General features: G+C 42.2%; 1 protein-coding gene across 27 annotated transcripts in view; it reads right to left on the bottom strand.

The window, feature by feature from the left end:
• Positions 1 to 19,878, bottom strand: part of LOC139054369 (uncharacterized) — a 48,835-nt gene that overhangs the window by 25,940 nt on the left and 3,017 nt on the right. For 10 of the 27 annotated variants that reach the window (XR_011511156.1, XR_011511155.1, XM_070531264.1 and 7 more), the window contains exons 2-4: positions 18,594 to 18,640; positions 16,512 to 16,634; positions 14,287 to 14,574 (exon numbers count right to left, since the gene is read on the bottom strand). The exons of 1 other annotated variant lie outside the window; for it this stretch is intronic. Coding sequence is in view for 12 of the 26 variants with exons in the window: in XM_070531264.1 (XP_070387365.1) it covers positions 14,287 to 14,574; positions 16,512 to 16,553 (330 nt within the window). In the remaining 14 variants the exon portion in view is untranslated. 16 more of the 27 variants (XR_011511159.1, XR_011511158.1, XR_011511157.1 and 13 more) reach the window with 14 other exon arrangements.

The following is a 19,878-nucleotide window of genomic DNA, read 5'->3' as shown; positions in this document are numbered from 1 at the left end:
TCTAGGCTAACTTCAAGATGCGTCGATAAGTAACTGTTCAATAACTGTAGAATAAATACGTCCACTTGCCTGTCTGTTCACGCCAATACCGCAAGCACTTTTCAGAAGCACGAGACGGGCGCTGAAAAGCGTCGAGACATTTCATTCGGCGAAATTAACCGCTTGCATTTCCAATGCAGCGAAAAATCAAGTGAACGATTAGAGTGTATTAACATGTATTAACGACTTCGACATGCTTCGACGATGCAATCGGCCATTTTGGGAAGCTTTAGGCATGGATCGGCTTGGCTATTAGCCCCGAGAACGAACACGAGCGGCGCTGCGAGCGCCGCTCGCGTGACGTCAGGGCACGGACTCGCGCCTGTCGTCTGCTACAGTTCGGGCGTTGTCCGGGCGCTTTCTGCGGTGTTTTCGTTTGTTCACCCTCGTTCTCTCTGCTTGTATACTTATGGTGGTCGTCTCAAATATATTTTTACGACGTCTTTCTTTGCGAACATTTATTCAAAGAGCTAAGTTCTTAGACAACAATGCAGCTCTCGAAGGCAACGCTACAGTGCCAGCCGAAGCGACGCAGACCAGCCCATTGCGGGTTTTTCATACGCGGATAGACAATCACAAAAGCATAGCCTATAGGAATCCAGTTATGATACCATACCTGCCGCGGTGCAACAAGTATGTCACAAAGCTGGCTTTATATGACTTCTACAGCAGTCACGTTGATTTTATTCCGCTAAAACAGGTTTGCTCACGACGAGTAGTTCATAGTATAATATCGAATTTTTGCATTTCCTCACAGAAACGCTCGGCAGTAGCACGGGGACTTAACTAATACCGGAGCTTAGATTCTACACGCCTCACTTGCTTCTTTACCTGCTTGTCAACATTAGGCGGTTCTTCACATGTTTATTTTTTTTTAAGCGGTGGAAACTTGAAGTAAAGTTAATGAAGGCTTACAGCTATTTACAGAGTACAAATAGGAATGTACCAATATATATTCCCTTTTCCGTGCTACACGTTCAACTCGCCTCTTTAGAGCGCGTTTGCTAATGATTAATAATGTATGTTATGTTCCTCTTTTTTTGTCTATGTTACCTAGTGTATATCATTTATTTATTTCAATGCCACAGTGTGTTTTGCATTGTTATTGTGGAAATATTTTACTGTTCTTTCATATATTGTATAACTGCAATGTTTTATGGCCACTATATAAATGTAATTTATATGGCGCTTGATGTGTTACCCCATGCAGCCATATTGTACCTAAGGGGGTGAGGTTACCTCAAGCCACGTCTGTGCGGCTTTTTTCCCTCATCCACCTCCATCTACCACTCCTCTGTACATGTGTGTGTGTAAATGGAAATTAATAAATCAAATCAAATCAAACTCACTTGAGAAATTTACTGGTGCTTGTTGCTGGAGGAATATACATGACGAATCTGTTTGGCGAACTGACACAGGCTGCTCGGCCCAATTTTTTTAGTGAAGCATGCCTGCTGGACCGCATAGCTGCAGCCAGAAAGACGTCGAAGCGTCAATGACTAGTAGTATGGGACATATTCAAGATATCGAAATTCCCTCGGTGGAGGGTCAGAAATCAAGTGAAAGTATATGCAAGGCTTGTGGTGCTTTCTTTATGAATGTTTGCGATTGGATTGGAGCAAACTTAATTTAGCCTTAATTTATGTACCGACGAAGCGAATTGTTATCCGTTTGTATAATTAAATAACGCTGGATCGAGACATTGTGAGACAGAAGGTGCTTGAATTTTCCTTTTGTAGGCAATCTAAGCTGCGGTGTAGTAGCTCGAGAATACTTTAGCCATTCCAGTTGGCGCTGTAAAAAAATGCTTTATGGTTTTAATTCGAAGTTGTAGTGAACTGATGGGTTTCGCGAACATAGCGTGCCTCGCCATACGGACAGTCGATTGCTACCGTTACGTGATCAGGGGTGTGCCATATTGTCGATAAAGGCTACTGAGGGCCACTATGATACATTTCATCACTTTCAATTGAGTGGCTGTTGATCTAAACAACGAAACTTTTCTCTCAGGTGATTGCTACTATGGTGTTTGTGAATTAACTATGTAAATACTGTACATGACACGCCGTCGTGTTAGCAGCCATGAGCAATTCGTTTTTTGGAGGCCTGTTTCAGAGGGGGATGAAAGTAGCAGCAAACATTTTCATAAGAAATGCGCGCCTAACTATTTTTTTACGCATTAATGAATGGCCATATTTGAATAGAACAACACACCAGAGTAATAGGAATCGTGATGACAGCTTCGCTTGGCAGTGTCTTTCTAACATCGGATAACATGTTGACACCAATTACCAAATTTTTCTTATCTCATAGCTAAATACTAAATGATTGTTAAGTGTTTAGCGAAGCATCATACACAACTTCGCGCGTTGAATTTGCAGATATTCTTTTTTTAGTCAAAATTTACCGATACACACGGCGCATATATGCATTGAAAAACCTAGTAGACCCCTTTAACGCTACTTAGCTTGCGATATCCAAGCCGCAAAGTTTCTCGACTCACACGCCTTTGAAGAGGAAACTGTGGTTAAGGTATGGCAGCTGAAAGAAGCCGACGTATTCTTCAATACGTACGGCTCGAGCCACCCATACCTCAAGCATACACGAAGGGAACGAGCGAGCGGCGTCTTGGCCGTGACGTCACTCGCGAGAGGGCGCCACTCCTAATTCTCGCCGCTAATAGATGCGCACAATCTTTGGAAGCAACTTTCTTCTTCTTTTTTTTTTTTGTTGCCAGACAAAAATCGCTGTGTTAAACCTTTTTTTTTTTTTTTTACAGAGAAGATATGTTTATATTACGGGTATGGTGGCTAGCATACACTCTTAGGCATAATTACACCCTCTTGCCACACAACGATAATCGTCATCTGCTTGTCCGCATTTCCTTTCTTTAACGCGGCGAGTCCGGTACTTTCCAGTAACGAACGGCATGCGCATTATCATTCCCGACAGGAAAGTAACAGGCAATGCTATCATGCTCATAACGCGTGTGCCGTTCTTTACTGTAAACGCCGCCAGAAGTGAGGAACAATTCCGTGTGTCTTGAATGACGCTTGTACAGTTATCAGTCAAACCGCCTAATGTTGCCACTTCTCTGCTGTGCTTATGTGGGCTTTTTTCTAACCTATCACAGTGGGTGCAGCATGTCCAGAACCACAGCGTCCTGCGGTCTATACTGTTGCACGGGACTGGTGGCCACGCATCGTTACACAACTTCCCAAATAACAATAAGAGTCAGTTTGGCACTTAGTAGAGCAGTATACGAGGGATAAAAAAAAAATGTGATTGTTCCGCAAATATGTTCCGCAAATATATATTTCTCTATCATTCTTCTAGAGGTAATTCAAAAAACGAAACTATAGTCGGATGCAACTTAAGTATGCAGCGAAGCCCCGCCCACGGCCTCATAACCGCCAGCCACTGTTCCTCTGCGAGGCTGCAAATAATTCATACTTCAAACTTTTCCTGTAAGGCAAATACGGCGGTGACCACAAAAATAAAATTATTAGTGCAAAATTTTATACATTTTCCCTCCCTTATTAAAGTATAATGGCGAAAGTCGAATTCTTTTCGAACTGAAAATTATAAAATGCTTGCTTTGCTGCAACTATTTGTTTTCAAGTTTCAGTGCAGTTGGCAGTGAAGTTTCATGGGTAAAACGGGTTCAGCAGTGAAATGAACTGTACCGCAGACTTTTGAAGAGTGAAATGCTCAGACTCCATACACTTTGTCCATGCCTGTTGCACACCTCACTGCTTCCGCCGATGAAAAGGCTCTTCAAGAACAGCAGACTCTCCGGATCTATCAAGTAGGATGCATTGTTGAAAAGGCCACATGACGATGATTTTGTTTGCTTTTGTGATTGGCTGGCTAAGCAACACAACCCCGCACGGTTCACGTGCCATGCTTGCTATGTATTCTACTATAGAAATCTTTAATTTACATTTTCACTTGTTTACTTGTTCTTGGTAGAGTTCTTCCTGCAGTTCTTTCCAGCGTGAGTCCATTTGATGTGGTTCCTTGTTTGCCATGTAAAGGAGAGGTGCATCTCACAGGCCTTATGTGTCTTTATGGTGAATGGTGGGCATTATTCATATTTGTATAATAAAGGTACCCTTCCCCTAATTTGCATAGGAAGGAGACCTAAGGTTGCCCCCTCCTCGAAAAAAATTACAGCGTACGCGCCTGCCCTGTTGCCATTGATGAAACGACACAGAGGAATGCATAGAGCAAACTTTAGAGTCGGAAGGCTCGCATCGATGTCACTGGTTGTCCTTTCCCATTGTGCACCATTAAAAGCACTCATTGGAGTTAAAACAATGTTTGACTAGTTGCTAACATATTTCATAGTTTCCTTCCAGCGCAGACCCTCACTCCAGAATGCTGCAGGTCACACTGAACATTAATTTCCAAGTTTCAGTGCACTTCCTGAACCGCCCCCACTGCCAGATCCATCGACAGTAATTTTGGTTACTTATTCCCATAAAACTTCTGGGTTCCTTGCCTTGGCACTCAACCTCAGTACACTGTAGCTACTAGTATAGGTGAGAAAATTATGCCGTATAAACAGAATGAAAGGCAATTTCCTAAACATGCAAAAGCATGCAAGTTCCTTCAACGCGCAAAAAGCATGGATAGCAGGCATATTTCTAATTTAGTGTGTTCACTGTGTGAAAGCTTACATTTACATATATGGAAGCATAGAACGAATGTTTCAAAGCATTAATTACATCCTTGAGCTTAATAATTAACATTAAAAATTCCGTATAATTTGGGCAATTTAATCTTACACATAAAACCAATTCATTCAGTTTTGCAGACACTAAGTGGGATCACAAGTTTCACTATGTCTTTTGGAAGAACGACACAGGAACATGTTTTCTGCTGCAAAATGTTTTCCTGTAAAACATCTAATTGGGAAGAAAAGCATTCTAAAACAATACAAGGTTTTCAACTTACTTATCCCAAATGAAATATGCAGTAATCTTTGCCAGTCTGTCTTTTATAGTTCTTTTAACAAAGAAATTATTGCCATGTGATGCTTTGTGCACTACACACAAAATTCAGTGAATGACAATGCCATTCATGCTTAAAATAAAAAAGAACACTGCTTCCCCAAGTGTTGCTAGCGGCTACTTCCTAATATAGGTTATAGGCACTCAAAGTTCAAAATTTTCAAGTGGAAATGAGAGTGAAGAAAGGCAAATAAGGAGGTTAAAGTGAAAACACTGTATTAGGCACACCTGCAACTAATAGACGATGCAACTAATAGAGAAGAAAACTCAACTAACAACTCCATGGAGGTAATAGCAGAAGTGTCAAAGTATGGAAGAAAATAAACGAAGCACTAAATCGGAAGTCAGTCGATACACAAACAAATACGTTGAACATTGATTGCACTTTTGTAGGTGGTACAGAACTTGCAGACCATTTTAACAATTTTTTTGTTAAAGTAGGATGCATAGATCACGACATTCAAGATACAATGCATGCCGCTTCATTAAGAGAATCTTTATTCCTAAAGCCTACTAGCATCCCTGAGATGATTACAACATTTCCATCCTTGAAGAATAGCCATAGTCGATACGTCGATGATTTAGAAATTAGGCCAATTAAGTACGTCGTAGACTTACTTGCAACTGCAGTAATGCACATTTTTAATATTTTCCTGTCAACCGGAGTTTTCCTGCGTAATATGCAGGTAGCGAGAGTAATAGTTCACAAAGGAGGTGACAAAAATAATATGGGCAATTATCGGCCAGTATCTATACTTCCTGTGCTATCAAAGGGACTCGAAAAAATTTTTAACTTTCATATTGATAATTTTTCGCAAAAACATAGCCTGCTAACCGACTGTCAACACGGGTTTAAGAAAAAGCGGTCTACGGAAACTGCTTTAAGTATACAGAAGAAGCTTATTCTAGAGAACACTGAAAAAAATTTTCTGACTTTAGGGTTATACATAGACTTCAGCAAAGCCTTTGATAGGGTCAACCAGAAATTGCTGCTGATAAAGCTGGAAAAATATGGCTTCCGAGGAATAACACTTGAACTTATCTGATCTTATTTAGAAAGCCGACGTCAGTTTGCTGAAATTAATGAGAACAGATCGCAGATAAAATCTTTGAGAGCGGGTGTGCCCCAAGGTAGCATTCTTGGCCTGATACTTTTCCTGTATTACATTAGTGATATTGTACAAGTGAGCGATATGTGTAAATTTGTCACATATGCAGATGATTGCTCTGTTTTCTTTACAGGTAAAGATTTAAAAGAAATAACACCTATAGCAAGCTCCGTTTGTTATGGACTTCGAGCATGGTCTAAGGCAAACGGCCTCATCCTCAATGAAACCAAAACAAAATGCGTTGTTTTTCATGCTCTGGGAAGTTCTACTACATTGCCAGATAATATTGTGTGGGGTCTGTATAAAATTAACATTACGTCATCCATAAAAACCCTAGGCATAATACTCACAGAGCATATGTCCTGGAATGAACACGTCAGTCATATTTGCTCAAAGGTATGAAAAGTTGTAGGTGTGTTAAATTGCAATTGAAGTGCATTACCTTTTCAAGTTAAGCGTCTCATTTATCATGCTCTTCTCCATCCACACCTCAGTTACTGTTCACTTATATAGGGTAACACTACAGCGCAAAATATTCAAATGCTGGAAATACTTCAAGAGAAAGCAATTCGGGTGATAGCGAACGTTTGTTTTTTCGAGCATACGCAAGAGCTTTTCCAACAAAACAGAATAATCAGAGCCCGTGACATATATAAATTCAAAACATTACTAAGCTATAGAAATACTATGCTGGGAAAACTCGATTCATTCCTAGCCCCGGCAACTCTACAACAAAATAGAAGTGCATATTCATATCGTCACCAGGCACCATGGCAGATCCCTTTTTCACATACTAAATATGGCTGCCAATGCCTTAAACATACACTACCTTCCCTACTTAACTATTTTAACCAACATGTTGATGTGTTATCTCTAAACATAACTAAAATATTGGATTTGTTCTTATAGATGTGTATTGTCAACTGCTCCAACAGTTCCGTAGAACTTGTCATATATTCTCATTTTGTTTATACGTTCACACTAGTAACTACTATTCCTAGAATCCAGGTTTCCACTGCAGTGATTGTGCCCGAACCACGTGGCAGGGTTTCGTGTCGTGAACTGGATGCTGCAAAGGGCGTCTTCACGTTTGTTAAAATTCAAGGATGTGACGACGCCCTGGGCTACATTGCCGAGATGTCTGTCGCGAAAGCAGCAGCCTATATGCAGATTTTTCTTTTTTTATGTTTTTTAACATAGATGCACATATATATTTGCAAGTATGTAAAATAATTTCTAAAAAAAAAGAACGTTTCCTGATGGTAACTTGTGTTTATTGTAAACTTCTGTGAAATTTGTTATATCTATATATGTATGTGTGTGTATGTATATGTGTATATATGTATACATATATTGTTTTTGCATTCTTATTTATTTATTTATTTTACAATACTGCAGGCCATCGTCGGGCCCATGCAGGAGTGGTTACAACATGGAATACAGTACAAAAAAAAGAATAAACTTAAACTAGTGTATCCAAAACAAAGAGCATTAGCACACACAAAAATGAACATACTCAATAAATATATACACTGTTTAAATGAGCCGTCCGGGAAGCAGGCGAAACAGCGTTTACCATAAGAATGCATCTACAGAGGCTGCATATGAAATACAGGCAATATCACCATTCGAATTCCAGATTCTCAATACTGTCAATAATTGCGTTGGCAGATGGGCAATTTACGGCTCTAGAGGGTACTATGTTCCAATGGGAAATGGCGTGTGGGAATAAAGAGTACTTGCGAGTGTTATTATGGCTGGGATGGTGTCGTATTGATTTATTATGGTTGGTTCAGGCAGAAAGTCTGAATGGCGCTTGAATGTATGTTGCTTGTGGTACTCAATAGGAGCCGTGATAAAGTAAGCATAGAAATTTTAATCTGGAAATCATTCTACGTTGAGCCAGTGATTGAACGTTAGCCTTGACGCGCAGGTTTGTAATGCTCGTTTGACGTGAATATTGTGAATATATAAATCTCAATGCTAAGTTCTGTATGCGTTCTAGTTTCTCGGTTAAATACTTCTGGTGTGGGGCCCAAATAATGTCAGCATACTCTAAAGAGGGTCTAATGAGGGTTCTGTGTGCATTTAACACTAGGAGGTGTGTTTCTAACTTTTCTTCTCAAGAAATGTAGTTTACCTAGGGCCTTGTCATACACATTATTTATATGAGTTTCCCAATCTAATTTCATTGTAGGAGTGACCCCGAGATATGTGACCTCCTCGTATTTTCTTAGTGATATATTGTTTATTGTGTATGTAAACTGAAGCGCATTTTTCTTGTGAGTGAAGGAGATACTGGTAGTTTTTGATGCATTCAGTTTCATCCCCCTGTAAGGGGGGTTTATTCGGCTCGTAGAGCAGCAGCGACAAACTCAGCACCAGCAGGTAGGGCGCAGCCAGCGAACGAACTGGGTACGTGCCACGCGGTGGCAACGGGGCTTTTCAGCCTGCCGATCTTCTTCGTCACAATCACCCCCGGAATTGAAGAGTAGCCATCCTGGCAACCTAGGAAGAGGTGGGCGGATCGTAATACTGCTTCAGCCGGTCAATGTGCACAGTCTCTCGCCCCCGACGACGCAGATCGGAAGATGGCGATACGGGTTCGACCACGTAGTTCATTGGTGATGTTTGTGCAACTACGCAGTAGGGCCCGTGGTACTTCGGGAGGAGCTTGGACGAAAAGCCAGGAGCAGCAACAGGCGGGACCCAAAGCCACACGAGTGAGTCGACGGGGAAGGGGTGAGGGGGAGGATTGAGGTCATGGCATTCTTTTTGGCGGCACTGTTGAGCAGACGTCAACGAACGGGCTAGTTGGTGGCATTTCTCGGCGTGCTGAGCAACCGTAGAAACAGGTGAGCATTCAGCAGGGTCCGGCCGGTACGGGAGAACCGTATCAATGGTGCTGGAGGGATGGCGGCCGGCCGTAAAGCAGAAAAAATGGTGAGAATCCGGTGGTGGCTTGAGAGGCAGTGTTATATGCGTAAGTGACGAACGGAAGTACAAGGTCCCAGTTGGAGTGGTCAGATGCAACATAAATTGATAGCATGTCACCAAGAGTTCTGTTGAATCGTTCTGTTAAGCCATTGGTCTGTGGATGATAAGCAGTAGTAGTGCGGTGAATAATTTGGCATTCAGATAAGAGTGACTGCAGGACATCTGAGAGGAATACGCAGCCCCGATCGCTCAACAGTTCACATGGTGTGCCATGGCGGAGAACGAAGTTGTTTATAATGAACGAGGCGATGTTTTTTGCTGATGCGGCAGGCAAGGCGGCGGTTTCAGCATACCGTGTCAAATGATCTACGGCGACAACAATCCATCAGTTGCCCGCGCCAGTAGATGGAAGAGGCCCATAGATATCAATGCCGACACGGTCAAATGGCTGAGCTGGGCAGGGAAGTGGTTGGAGAGATGCGGTGGAGAGATGCGGGACACATTGGCATTGCTGGCAGGCAATGCAGGAGCGTAAATATTTGTGGACGAAGGTGTACATCCCTCGCTAATAATATTGTAGGCAAAGCCGTGTGCAAGTTTTTGACACTCCGCCGTGACCACACTGTGGGTCAGAATGAAAAGCGGAGCAGAACTCTTGTCGTAGGTGGCGAGGTACTACTAAAAGCCATTTGCGGCCGTCATTGTGGTAGTTGCGGCGGTATAAAAGTCCATCCCGGATTGTGAAATGCTGCACCTGTCGGCGTAGCGCTCGAGGTGCCGAAGTTGCCGGAGGATTTGACAAAAAGTCGAACACCATGACGATCCATGGGTCTTTTTGTTGCTCCGATGCCATGTCCAGGATGTCAAGTGGTGAGATGTCATGTCTGTCGGTAGAAGTGCTGCTGTCTGAAGTCACTGGGGAGCGCGAGAGGGCATCGGCGTCAGCGTGTTTGCGTCCAGAGCGATAAACGACACGGATATCACATTCCTGGATTCGGAGGGCCCACCAAGCGAGGCGGCCCGATGGGTCTTTTAGGTTGGACAACCAGCTAAGAGTGTGATAATCCGTCACCACATCAAAGCATCGACCGTAGACATATGGACGAAATTTTTGAAGAGCCCATACGATAGCCAGGCACTCTTTTTCTGTTACTGAGGAATTGGCCTCAGGTTTCGTGAGGGCACGACTGGCATAGGTGACTACGTATTCGGCATTAGTGTTCTTGCGTTGTGCGAGCACGGCACCAAGGCCGACACCACTGGCGTCAGTGTGAAGTTCTGTAGGTGCGCTGGGATCAAAATGCCACAAGATTGGCGGAGACGTGAGTAGGTGATTGTGACGAAGAAGATCGGCAGGCTGAAAAGCCCCGTTGCCATCGCGTGGCACGTACCCAGCACCTCCACCAATTGTAAAGGGGGTTTATTCGGCTCGTAGAGCAGCAGCGACAAACTCAGCACCAGCAGGTAGGGCGCAGCCAGCGAACGAACTGGGTACGTGCCATGCGATGGCAACGGGGCTTTTCAGCCTGCCGATCTTCTTCGTCACACCACAAATGTTGCACCAATTTTGTACAGCAGCTAACGAATCATTTAGTTTTACCCGATCCTCTCTGGTATTTGTAGCCAGGCCAGCAGCTGGGCGAACAACAACTTTATTGCGGTTGCGCAAGTTACATATATAGTGAAGCCTACGTGACGTAACAGATCACGGGATCACTGGTGCGTCCCCAAATTCACAGTTCTTCGCTAACACACGCAGTTCTGTTAGCCACTCGTTAAACATCTCGCCTTCTTTTTGGTTCCTTGAACCGAAACGGAATTCTTGGAATGTTAAGTTCGTTGCAGGCTTGTAATGATCCTGAAATTTCTTAATCAGAACTTCAACGTCATTCCTGTCTTCCGCTTCATCGAACTTGAAGGTACTATACGACTTCCTAGCCTCTTCACCTATGGTAACTAGCAACGTGGCTGCTTGAACGTCTTTTGGCTGCTTGTTCAATTGCGTAACAATGGAAAACAGCAGAAACTCACTTTTCCAAGTTTTCAAGGCAATCCAAGGGTCGTGCGACGGATCCATAGGCTTCGGGGGCGGTAGTAGCGCGGACGCCATCGACATATTGGCTGGGTTTCGCTGCCACCGCTGCTACCATGTAGCCAGGCCAGCAGTTGGGTGAGCAACAACCTTATTGCGGTTGCGCAAGTTACATATATAGTGAAGCCTACGTGACGTAACAGATCACGGGATTACTGGTGCACCGTGACGACTGCAGATTCAGCCGTGCTACAGTATTCACTGTTGTGTACACTACACGTTAATCGGCGAATAGGCGCATTTGAATAGGCGGCTGAACGCATGAACGAATATCATTGATGTAGATCAGAAATAGGAGGGGCGCAAGAACCGAGCGTTGCGGAACACCAGAAAAAAAACGTTGATGTAATCAGATGTAATATCATTCACAGCTACGCATTGCTTTCGGTTTTCGAGATAGTTCTTGATCCACGATACTGTTTTCTCGTGTACACCAATGGCAATTAGTTTAGTAATAAGATCTGGATGAGGAATAACATCAAAGGCCTTTGAAATATCTAAGAAAATGGCATCTATTTGGCTTCTGTTATTTATTGATGTAGCTACATCATGGGTTAACTCAGCTGAGTAATAGTACTTAGACTTGAACAGAATCCATGTTGCCGGCTGTATTGTAGGTTATTATTCTCCAAGTGCAATATTATGGCCTTATAAATAATATGTTCGAACAATTTACTGGATGTACATGTTAATGAAACAGGTCTATAGTTACGTCGAGTTTAGAGCCAGATTTGTGCACAGGTATTACTTTGGCCCTTCGCCAGTCATCAGGTATCACTGAAGTTTCCAAAGATCGCCTGTAAATTACGTGTAAGTATTTTGACGTCCAAACTGCATGTTTTTGCAAAAAAGCATTTGATATAAGATCAGAGCCACAGGGATTCTTTACATCCAGTTTTTGTAAGAGTAAAAAAATTCCTTGTAGGTCAATATCTATTTCAGGCATTGGATTCTCGAACTGATACTGTGGAGAGGGACCGTTAAAGGTAGTTCTGTTAAATACAGATTGAAAAAATTCATTAAATTTGCTTGCTATGACGTCAGGCTGAACAACTGTCTCGTTCGAAACAGTAATCTGCGATACGGTGTGCCGCTCCCTCGATAGGTAGCGCCAGAATTTTTGTGGTTTATTCGTCAGGTAAGAAGGCAGAGTAACAGTGAAAAAACGCTCCTTGGCCATATGGATCTTATATTGTAGTAAGCGTATGAGATCTTGAAGGTCACGTGTGGTTTTCTTTCTGCGCTTCCTCTTAATTTTTCGTTTTAAATATATTACTTCGCGCGATACCCAAGGATGTTCTCTGTTCACTCGTTTCTTTCTGGAGGGAATGTAGTTTTCTTCACAAAAGTGCACAATACGCTTAAAACATAACCATAATTAATTTACGTCATGAAGTAATGAAAACTGCAGAAAGCAGGCGTTTAAATATTCTGAGATAGCATTGTCATCCGCTCTTGAGTAATCCCTGATAACAGCAATCGATGGCTTAACGCGTTCACGGTTTCCTAAAATTGGACAGGAGAATACAATCATTTTATGGTCCGAAATGCTATTTTCAACGTTTAATGTGTTATTTTGAAATAGACTGCTTACGAACATCAGATTAAGCACAGAACATGACGGACCAGCTATTCTAGTCGGTTCGGAAACTAGCTGGTCTAGAGAAAAGGTAAATGACATGAACAACAGAGATTCAGCACTTTTTGCGTCACAGCTGTTGTGCGAAAGATTAGACCAGTTGATTCCTGGTAAATTGAAATCACCTGTGATGATAATATTGGAACGTGAATTAGTGTGTTGTGCAATGTAATTGTGCATAACGTCTAGGTATACAGGGGGCGCATTCGGAGGTCGATATAGGCCACCCAGAAATATGCTTTTTCCATTAAATGTAAGTTTACACCATACGCTTTCATGGTCAGGTATGCTGTTTAAAACTGTGAATTTTATGTTAGATTTAATTGCGACAGCAACACCTCCCCCCCGCGATTCTCTGTCTTTCCGTATGAGCCAATAAGGCAGAAACACTTCGGAATCCTGGACGCTTTCGTGAAGCCAGGTTTCCGTGATGACTATAACGTGTGGGTGATGGGCTGCAACTATGCTTTCAGGTAGGCTGAAGTTATTGACTACGCTGCGCGCATTCAGTGATAACACTCTGATACATTTCGTACATTGTTGTCACGTGCAATCGCGAGCTGCTGAGCCAGCATGTGCAGAAGTTATCGGTTTAGATAGTTCAATTCTTCTGTCCTCACACTCATTCCATATGAAGGTTTTGCCATTTATTTTTAGTTTATCAAATGCCAGAGATACCTTTGCCCCTTTCGCCTTGTCACTTACTGCAGAACGCCATAATTTAGCAAGTGTGTCGCATACTTTCTTTGAGAAATCTTCGGATATTGAAATCTGGGTGTTTTTCAGCTTGAAGCAGCTTGATAATATTTTGTTTTTCTCAGCGAAGTTGAATAGCCTGATAATAACAGGGCGTGTCCTTTGGCTTTGCTTTGTACCAATTTTGTGAAGTCGTTCTATTGAGTTAACTTCTATTCCTAGGATCTTCCTAAATATACCGTCTCGCACTTCTTCTTCAAGTGTTTTAACATCTTCAGCAGAGCTCTCTCTTAATCCATAAATTACTAGGTTATTCCGCCTACTTCTATTTTCTAGATCATCGACCTTCGATGCCAGAAATTCTACTTGCGTCATGGTAGATTTACAAGATTCCTCGCAGTGTACTATCTTGTCTTCGCATTCTTTCCATAATCCCCTTTCATTCTCAATAACTGTCATTCTTTCTTGCAAATCTGCAACTATTGTCTCCACGTGCTTGATATTTGAAGACAGTTGTTTCAGTGTTTTGTTCGTTTCCTTTTGTTCTCTTAGAATGCGTTTCATTAGTTCCCGCTGCGAACATTCATCTGAATCAGAGCCAGGACCTGGATTTTGTTCAACGTCTCCGAATGTTAGTAACATTAAGCAGACAACATTAAAACAATCTTGCAAAATAGCAACACAGCATTGTGGACTTGGGAGCACCATTAACGTTACGTCATTGTCTCTAGTTGAAGAGACTAAATGCTGGTCACTAACCTGCGCGATCAGAAAAAATTCGATCAGCATCCGTACTCGTTCAGTGCTTCCAAGTCCACTGAAGGTAACGTCGAAAAGGCTGCTGCTTTTATCCGGGTGCCATGGTGTCTCTGTCGACGTCACCGTGCTGGTCAGGTGGTCCCAGTGCAGTGCACGTGGTACAGCTTCCTGCGACTTGTTTCGTCCGATGAAGCCAGCAGGGCAGACAGCCAGAGGTAGCAGTAGATAGGCCTGATGCAGCGCATGCTCAGACCCTGCGTCGACGAATCCGGTCCTCGACAGCACGATCTGTGCGATCAGAAAAAATTTGATCAGCATCCGCGCTCGTTTGGTGCTTCCAAGTCCACTATGATATATGCAACTGAGCCTGTGTTAAATAATAATATGCAAGATAACAGATTATAATTGTATACTGGGAGTCATTTGACACAACTGTATTACAACTAGTTTCCATGTAATAACATGAAAATTTCTATATGTATTTGCGCTTAAAAACTCTTATATCCACACTTTATCCGTAATTGTATTGCTACACCAGCTGCTTCCGTGCCTGTCTGGGAGACCGGAACTTTGTCAAGCCGAAGAGAATTCGGCTTTTTTTCCGGCTCTCCCTTTTTCACCTTGTATCCAGTGGTGAAAATAAAAATTATGATGATGATGATGATGTAGCAGAATATGTTCACAGAAGTGAAATGCCACTGTACTGAATTTTGTTAAACTGAAAGGCATTTGCATTGGGTTGAATGGCGTTTCGATGGGGGATATAAAAAAGTTCGTACAGCTGAATAATTTGTTCAAGTGACGTTCAAGTGGTAGTTTACTGTATATTGGTTTTCTTGGATAAAAAATTTAGTTGGAAACAGTGCCTTGTATGTCCTCATTTTTTCTTAAACATTGCTCGATGAACAAGAGGTGCAAAAAGACACCTTTCTATTTTGTCTCTTCTGACCTAACTGGCATTTGGCAAATACCTCTTGCGTGCGGGAGAAAGTAAGGAGGGGGAGGGGGGGGGGGGGTTATATTGGAAAAAGTTTGGCAGTGTTTGGCTCCTCCTGGGGTGGTGTTAGAGGTGTGTATGAACCACTGCTTAGATAAATCGAACTCAGTACCTTTTTCTCAGTACAAGCATTCGTGAATGTTAACTTGTTATTCCAGTAGTTTAAAAATGCCTGCATAGGCCCTATATCACAATATGTCCCAAGCCTCCTATTTTTTTTTTTTAAAAGGACTTGAAAGAATTCGAACTTCACTGTTAATGAAAAGAATGTTGCAACTTTCAATAGCAAGGGATTGCTGTTATCAAGACTCCACAAAATGATGCAAAAAGAGCTGTTCTGCCATGAACAATTTTCAATATTGTAATTCTGAGAAGCGGTTATTAAGTTTTGAGGAGAAAGTTTGTTGAATGTATGTTCCAGCTTGTAAACCGCGCACAAACTATTTGAGGGCGGTAAGATTTTTTATTGTTTAATATCAAGAGTTGACGAACAGCCACAGTTCAGCAATGTCGTGTTTTCTCATTTTGAAGAGCAAAAATTATTTCAACATATCTGAGCTATCAACCCTACAATAGTCATGACATTAGCCATTAATCAAGTGGGGGACCAAGATTACAATTTTTATCCTGTGAACATTTAGTTGGTCTAATAGGGCGATGGTTCATCTCAATATCCCCGCTCACCAGAGGGCTACAGGATTGGGACACCACCTGGGCATATGTAGGAATAAAATTAAGGCACCGACTATGTGGGCAATGAAGCTATGAAGCAATGAAGGGATGGTCAGAACATATGCAGTAAGCATTATCATGGTACCACACCTATTGGTGCTGCTGCTGCCTTGCCTGCTGAAGAGGGGCAATCCAATGGTGATTTTTGAAGACAGTGCCATCGACATCATGATGATTGAAAAGTCTGAAATGGTATCATTGTGTACATTATTCACATAGCCCAGTGGGTCACTGGACAAACTATGACTGTTTCCCAAACAGAAGATAAATCAGTCCATGCTTGCATGGAGGAAAAATTGCACAAGCTTAGCAAGAGTCAATGACACGAATGCAGGAAAGTGAAACACTGTGGCAACAACAAGGCAAAGAAAAAGAACTGCACGAAGCACAGAGATCTAAGCATCGTGCCAGTGCTGCTAGAGGATTGCTCACTCAATATGAAAGTTCAGTTCCAATCATGCATACTACCTCTTGGTTTAGCTTAAGGATTGCTTACCTCAACAAAATAATGCCTCTTGTCACTCTCAGTTGTCCCCATGAGTTTAAAGCAGTCTTTCACAACCTAGGCTGAGAACACTCCCAAGAAATGTTGTATCCTGTACACAAGCCATGCAAGTTCCTGTAATATTTGAAGGATCCACATCTCACAGTATAACACAAGGTTGTGAAGAAGACAAAGGCATATTGAAATGAGCATGACAGCTCAATGCCTACTGGCAAAGGCTTTGCAAAATTTTTACAGCAATAATGCATTGTGGTGCCTCAGAACCACTGGGATTAGCAAGATTCCACTGTAACTGGAATGAGAAAATACTGCGTTCTAATTGACTTACAGTGCGGTGTTAAGCACGACAGCAGCACTGCATTAAAGCATCAATGTTCTAATCGATTTTCCTCAAACATGTTATGGTACGACTTTTAGTGACTAAGCAGCATTTGTACAAAGGCACCAAGCTGGTTTGCTTCAAGAAGTGTCTTCTGATCTATACTTTGAGCAAAAATGTTGCACTTATTGCTGGTTCTTTGGCATGCAAGTCTTAAAAAAAATGGGATTAGCATGCATCTTACTCAGTAACAGAAACTTAGCAAGTGGACCTACTTGGCTTGGACCTTCAGGGTTACAGATACATGGGCATTGACATGTACAGTCAAAGACATAAGAAAGTGCCTGGGAACTCCAAAATCGTTCGTAATACTGGTCACTTCGTTGTAAAGATTGTACACCACACCGCCGCTAACAATTGAGCAGGCTGGACATGTTAAAGAAGAGAGAACCCTTATTCTATGAATTAAGGGGCACTTAGTGAAATAGGTCACTAGTATTTTTGTTTATAGTTTGTGTGGCTGAATGTGCGACTAACATGTCACTAACCTTGCTCAAGTTTAATGTTATTGACGCATGCGCAGCAGGAGTTGAACGACAATGACTCGCCTTGCCTTTCTTCTTTTACTCTCTTTATGCCCATTGCGAATTGTATATATTTGTGCACACTTCAATAAAGGTGTTGTCGGCAGTCAGCGCTCGTTCTGTGTCCTTCCTTGTCCGTGTATTTTGGTGCTGTTTTAAATATGAAACATCTTCAGTGGCTTTCTTGATGACCGACGCCGGAGTTCTACAGCAGACATCCGTTATCCTTGCCTTGAACTAATCTGACTCTATCTCAATTACGTAAGCAAGATCATTCACATAAATAACCCCAAAGAAAGAAATCGAGTGGAGAGAGGTCACATGACCTAGCGGGCCAATTCACAGGCCTGTGCCTTCCAATCTATTGCGCATTGAAAGTCGCATCCAACCAGTTTCGTGCTTGGCTGCTGCTGTGTGCGGGTGCCCTATCTTGCTGATACCACAGAAGCGGAAGAGGTGACAGCGGGACTTCACAGAGAAACTCATTCACCACTCCTTCAAGGATTTTGTTGATGTAACACTGTCCAGTGAGTATGTGATCAAAGAAGATGGGACCGATTATAGCACCAGCATAAATTCTGAATCACAATTTGGGCAACTACTGGTACTGGTGCCTATTGCACTTCACACAGCGTGCATTGGAGTCCCTCCACTAGTGCGCATTATGCAAATGTACCTAGGCGTTTCGGCGAAAATTGGCTTCATCTGTGCACATGATGTTGCTCAAAAGGTATGATGACTCATGGGCTTTTGCGAGAAATTTAAACGATTCTACGGGTCCCTATCTTCCAAGCATTGTTGCTGGTTAAGGTGGGACGGGTGAAAGGCTGTCATTTAGAATTCTCCAAACTGACTTGGAAATTGGTACCTGGGCGGCCACGTTCCGCATGCTAGCATGAGGATTTGAGGCCATAAATGCTAGAACATCCCTGCGTAGGCTAGGACTCAAACGTGGAGTCTTCAGCCGGTTTGTTGAAGCTGCCGGTTTGTCTCAGGTTTTCACAACTTCTGATGATAGTCGATGCATTTGGTCTACCGCCACACTTCCATTAGTGATATACATATTTGCAGTCTTCCTCTTGTTGCCATTTGCAGATGCCAAGGCGAGGATCATGCTTACTGGGTGCTCATTAGAGAAACACATGGCAAATGGGATGGAACAAAACGTACCTTTAAATCTTTGCACTGACGTCAATTCACTTTTGTGGTGACAGGTTCTGCAGCAAAAAAAAAAAAAAAAAAATCCGTGCACTTTATCTACGCTAAAACAACAGCTATCACAACTTTTTTCCAGGTAACACCAAACGAGACGTGTTACTTCAGCAGGGATGCGGCAGATGAGGCATTAGGTCGATCACAATATTTTTCTTTATTTCCTTTATTTCATCCTGGATTACTCAGAGGGAGCATGTTCGAGGGCGCTGCTTTATGATGCGAGTGGGAGCACAGTCATGTGGTATTCTCCATATTTCACAGGGTTTATTTATCTATCATAAAAAATTAGTACGCAATTAGTACGTCGCTGAAAATATCGCAGTTAGATGTCCCTTGGCTGTGCCTTTAGATGCCTCATTTATAATTTGATAATTAGGATAGTACATGTCGACTTAGATAATTAATTAAATGATCAAATTAAATCTGTAACGAAAAAATTACTAGCAGCTACTGCAATGTACTGTAAACAATATTCGCTAGGTTTTCTTCGAGTAAAGCATTGCTCTCTTTTTAAATCTTGGTGCATTATAATTAATTGGGACACTCTATATATTTACGTTTGCATGTAAGTGATGATGTTACCATCCGTAATAAATGTTGTAAGTTATTAGAAATGTTCTTTTTTTCATGAGTCGTTGACATTACTTACTGTAAAAAGAAGCAACACCGAGACACACAACATTCACGTGCATTTCATACGCCATTGATAAAAGAGTCTGCTGACGGAGTCAGTGAAGTTTATAGGTTTCATTCATGATCAAAAAAGCACGCAAAACAATTTGAAGCGTCGTGAGCATACAACAACATATTCATTCTCTAGACATAGGCTATCCATACCGTTATAAATAATTCTTGATTGGCTGCCTCCATCTCTTTCAAAAATATTATAAACTTTGTCCTGTGTGTATATTTAAATATATTGCATATGTGCATGGTGTTTACAGTGGAAATTTAAAATAATGTTGAAGTGAGAAAGTATGGATAAGGCAGCCACCGCGAGTGCTTCTGATGGCCGTGTCCCCCTATTGTCAGGATTTGAAGAAATAAAGTGACCCGCCGTGGTTGCTTTGTGGCTATGGTGTTAAGCTCAAGATCGCGAGATCTCGAGCTTAACAGCCATGTTATCTCGTGTTAAGCTCGAGATAATATGGCTGCTAAGCTCGATATCGCCACATCTAATCCCGGCCACGACGGCCGCATTTCGATGGGGGCGAAATGTGAAAACACCAATGTACTTAGA

The sequence above is a fragment of the Dermacentor albipictus genome, chromosome 1, assembly GCF_038994185.2.
Source record: "Dermacentor albipictus isolate Rhodes 1998 colony chromosome 1, USDA_Dalb.pri_finalv2, whole genome shotgun sequence".
In the NCBI taxonomy this organism is placed as follows: domain Eukaryota; kingdom Metazoa; phylum Arthropoda; class Arachnida; order Ixodida; family Ixodidae; genus Dermacentor; species Dermacentor albipictus.
This window is presented reverse-complemented; position numbering and strand designations above follow the sequence as displayed.